The sequence below is a fragment of the Pinus tabuliformis genome, chromosome 7 (genome assembly GCF_031772625.1).
Source record: "Pinus tabuliformis cultivar Carrire ecotype Pingquan chromosome 7, CPIR1, whole genome shotgun sequence".
Classification (NCBI taxonomy): Eukaryota; Viridiplantae; Streptophyta; class Pinopsida; order Pinales; family Pinaceae; genus Pinus; species Pinus tabuliformis.
The window spans coordinates 1,482,326,714-1,482,330,375 of NC_142293.1; the positions used below are offsets into that span (position 1 = coordinate 1,482,326,714).

Consider the following 3,662-nt stretch of genomic DNA (forward strand, 5'->3'; position numbering starts at 1 on the left):
AATGTTCAATATAAAGTTGACATGTAGTATTTTTCATAATATTTTTAACAAGAAAAAAAAGTGTGTATCACAATTAAAAAAAAATGGAAAAAATATTTCAAAAAAATATGTGTATCACGATAAAAAAGAGAGATGAAAAAATATTTCTATTACACACTTTCTAATTCCCAATATGAATAAAACATGTCAACATTGAGATTTTGACATTGAAATAATACAATAACTACATTAAAAGAATAAAAAATGTAAATAATTAAAGATCTTTTAACATTAAAATAATATAATAACTAAGTACATTTAAATCCCACCTCTGGACACCATCGCCACGCCCCCACACAATTTATAGCGAATTTGGCGATGACCAATGATCATGAAAGGTGTGTTTTTTTAATACCGGTCTTCGATCAATGTATTTCAGGGCGAATGAGATCGCTGGCAGATTCCCCAAGTATTCGCGGCAATTTGCAATCGACTTAAGGATGCCCGAATTTTTTAAAGTCAACGCCAGGGATTCCGAGGGATGATAGGTTTCAATGAAAAATCATTTGACTTGAGCCATGGAGGGAGGGGGAGCTCTGTTTTACAGCTTTTCAACATAAATCCACAATGTTTCTGGCAGTAGTTAGCAGTTGTTCAAACCACCATTATTTTCTGTAAATTTCTTCTTTCATAGAACAAAACTAACAATGAAGAATAGCATGGAAATTGTCATGGGAAACAGAGGATTGTTGTCCCTCATCTTAACACCGCTGTCGGAGCCGCAGGATCGGTACTCGGCGTCCATGGTCTGCAGAGCCTGGAACGACGCAATTGAATGGGCTGTCCACAAGCTCAGTGTCAGGTCGACTGCACTCCTGCCTTCTCTCCTTCCCCGCTTCAAACATGTTAAGCACTTGCAACTCGATCAATGCTGTGATCAATTGCAGGACTCAGATCTCCAGTTGATCTCCGAATCCCTTAAAAGCCTACTGATATTATCCTTAGGGAGCCCTGAGCAGCCTCAGGTATGCATTTCAGATCAAGGACTTGTGGGATTTGTGAAAATTTATACTATGCTCCAGGAGATTACCTTATCTTCAATACCCAATTTAACGGATTCTGGCATGGAGACCATCGCTAGGATTTGTAAGAGGCTTAGGTCTATCCATCTTCAGGATTGCAGGAATTTATCGGATGGTGCACTCAACTCACTGAGAAATTGCAAGAATATCCAAGAGTTGAGTCTAACAGGTTTCTTTGGATTCAGTGCCTCTGGTTTGTCCAAGATAGGGAAGAATTGTCCAAAGCTTCTGAAATTCTCTCTAGATTTTGGGGACTACGTTCCTGGTACTCATTCCATCGACATTACCTCGGCCCTCAGGTCTCTGGCTACCCACTGCTTACATCTCCAGATATTGTCTTTGAAGTTCCTGAAGGGGAACCTGAGAGAGCTGTCAGGGTTATCAACTTTGATTGCTCTGTCTATTCATACATACGGGGATCAACAAGCCTGTCCTGATTATTCGTTAGCAACCATTGTTGCAGCAAACAAAAATCTGAAGGAGTTTGTGTATTTCAACTGGTCCTCTCCTTTAAATGATGCTGCTCTACTCATGATTATACAGAACTGTAGAAAGCTTGAGAAGCTTTGTTTGGTAGCTAAGCTATTGACGGAGTCTGCCTTGCTTCATATAATGGATTGCAAGGCTCTAACATCACTTGCACTCGATGGCTTCCATAGTGATGGGAAATGTCTGGCTCTGTTAAATTTCAGTGGGATGGAATTGAAGGAGTTCTCACTCAGGTCAGCATCGTTGGTCACAGATGCAGAATTGGAAACTCTACTTCTTTCCAACAGCAAGCTTGAAAGAATCAATCTCAATGGGTGCTTAGTACAAACTTCAAAGGGCTTCTCTGCAATTGGTCTCTGTAGTAATCTGCAAATTCTGGATCTCAGTTTTACAGCAGTAGATGATTTAAGCTTGGCTACTATAGCAAGTGGTGCCAAAATGATAAGGCATTTGAGCCTGGTTTGGTGCACAAATATCAGTAATTTAAAGATCCTCACAAATTTCAGAGCATTAGAATATCTTGATGTCACCAATTGCAATTTTGTGACAGACGAGGGACTTGGCTTTCTTGCTACGAGCTGCAGTAAGTTGTGTCATCTAACCTTAGTATCGACAAGGATCACAGATGATGGATTAGCCAATCTTGCGTGTTGCAGTATGTTACGGTCTCTGGAAATTTATCATTGTGCAGGAATTCAAGGTCCTGGTTTGGGTATAATAGCATTATCATGTAAGCGGATTCGATCCATGGTCATAAGTCATCGATTCGAGGGCACAGCAATAGTAGACGAGCTGAGAAAACAATGTTGCGTGGTACGATTACTAGACGATGACGAACCGATATAAGAATCGTGGTCACAAGCCATTGCTTCAACGGCGCACCAGAATGAAGACAATGATTTACTGATAATTCCAGAATGGTAATTATATGTATTTGTTGTATCAGCAGTTAGGAAAGGCTGGAGCTAACCAGCCATATATTGGGTATTTCGCAACTTAGCCCGATAACACAGGAGCGAATAAATATTATTTAATGCTGAATTTGCCCGCTCCAGTGTTATCGCGTTAAGTCGCGTGCTGCTCTGAGGACATTAAATACCCAATATATATGGCTGGTTTAGGAAAGATGTAAATAGAATAATAAGTATTTCTCATGAGGCTTTGCGTAGGCTTGGATTTTTAAATCATATTCCTCATCTTATTTTTTTATTTGAAATGGGTTTTACTTTGTATATATGGATTTAGCATTTTGAAAACCATGTAGCTAAATCATTTATTTTTGTTCAAATTATTTTTTGTTGTTGTTTAAAATGGTTTTTTTTGCTATAAATATGCAATTAGCACCCTGAAAATCTTTTAGCTTTTTAATTGTGGAGAGTAGATTTTGAACAAATTAAACCAGATACTATACCAAAAAATTATCCAAAATATAACCCAAATAGACTGTCCCTTAAATGTGTAACAAAATGTAATATGAACCTGGAATGTAATATATTGACCAAAATAAGTTTTAAAAGAGTAATTCATTTCCACTTACAAATGGATGTCATAATATATATATATATATATATATATAATTTTATTTTTAATAATATATAATATAATTTTGATTAAAATTATAATTTTTATTATTTAAAAAGTATTTTTAAACACATAAATTAATTTGAATATTATACTATTGCAATTTAACAATTTAAAAACTCTATTATTTTTAAATTTTTAAAATTTAATATTAAAATATACATTTTTAATAATGGTTGATTTAAATCTATTTTATTAGTTAATTAGAAAAAAAAAAAACTAAAAGACAAACCAACAAAACAAAAGTTTATAATATCAGGTTTTCATTCTAGCACAAAAAAGGGGCATTCTTTCCTATTTAAAAAGGTATTCAAAATCCTGTGAATTATATGCTGATGGCTTCTAAAAGGAAATCTTACAAACATTTAGGTCAGCATAAAAATTTCATTTAAAACAATACACGGAGACCGCAAATAGATTCGTTTTATCATCTCTCAGGTTGATTTGTTTTCTCTTTTTTTCCCTCGCCAAGAATATAATTTTAATTTCGATGTAGAGTCAAATGTGGACTTAATGTATATTTTTATTTTT

General features: G+C 35.3%; 1 protein-coding gene across 1 annotated transcript; it reads left to right on the plus strand.

Moving 5' to 3' along the window:
* Positions 1-651: 651 nt before the first annotated feature.
* On the plus strand, positions 652-2,396 carry LOC149253442 (F-box protein SKIP2-like). Its single transcript, XM_089454481.1, has one exon. The coding sequence runs from the start codon at positions 687-689 to the stop codon at positions 2,394-2,396; it is 1,710 nt and encodes a 569-aa protein (XP_089310607.1). The 5' UTR covers positions 652-686.
* The last annotated feature ends 1,266 nt before the right edge of the window (positions 2,397-3,662 follow it).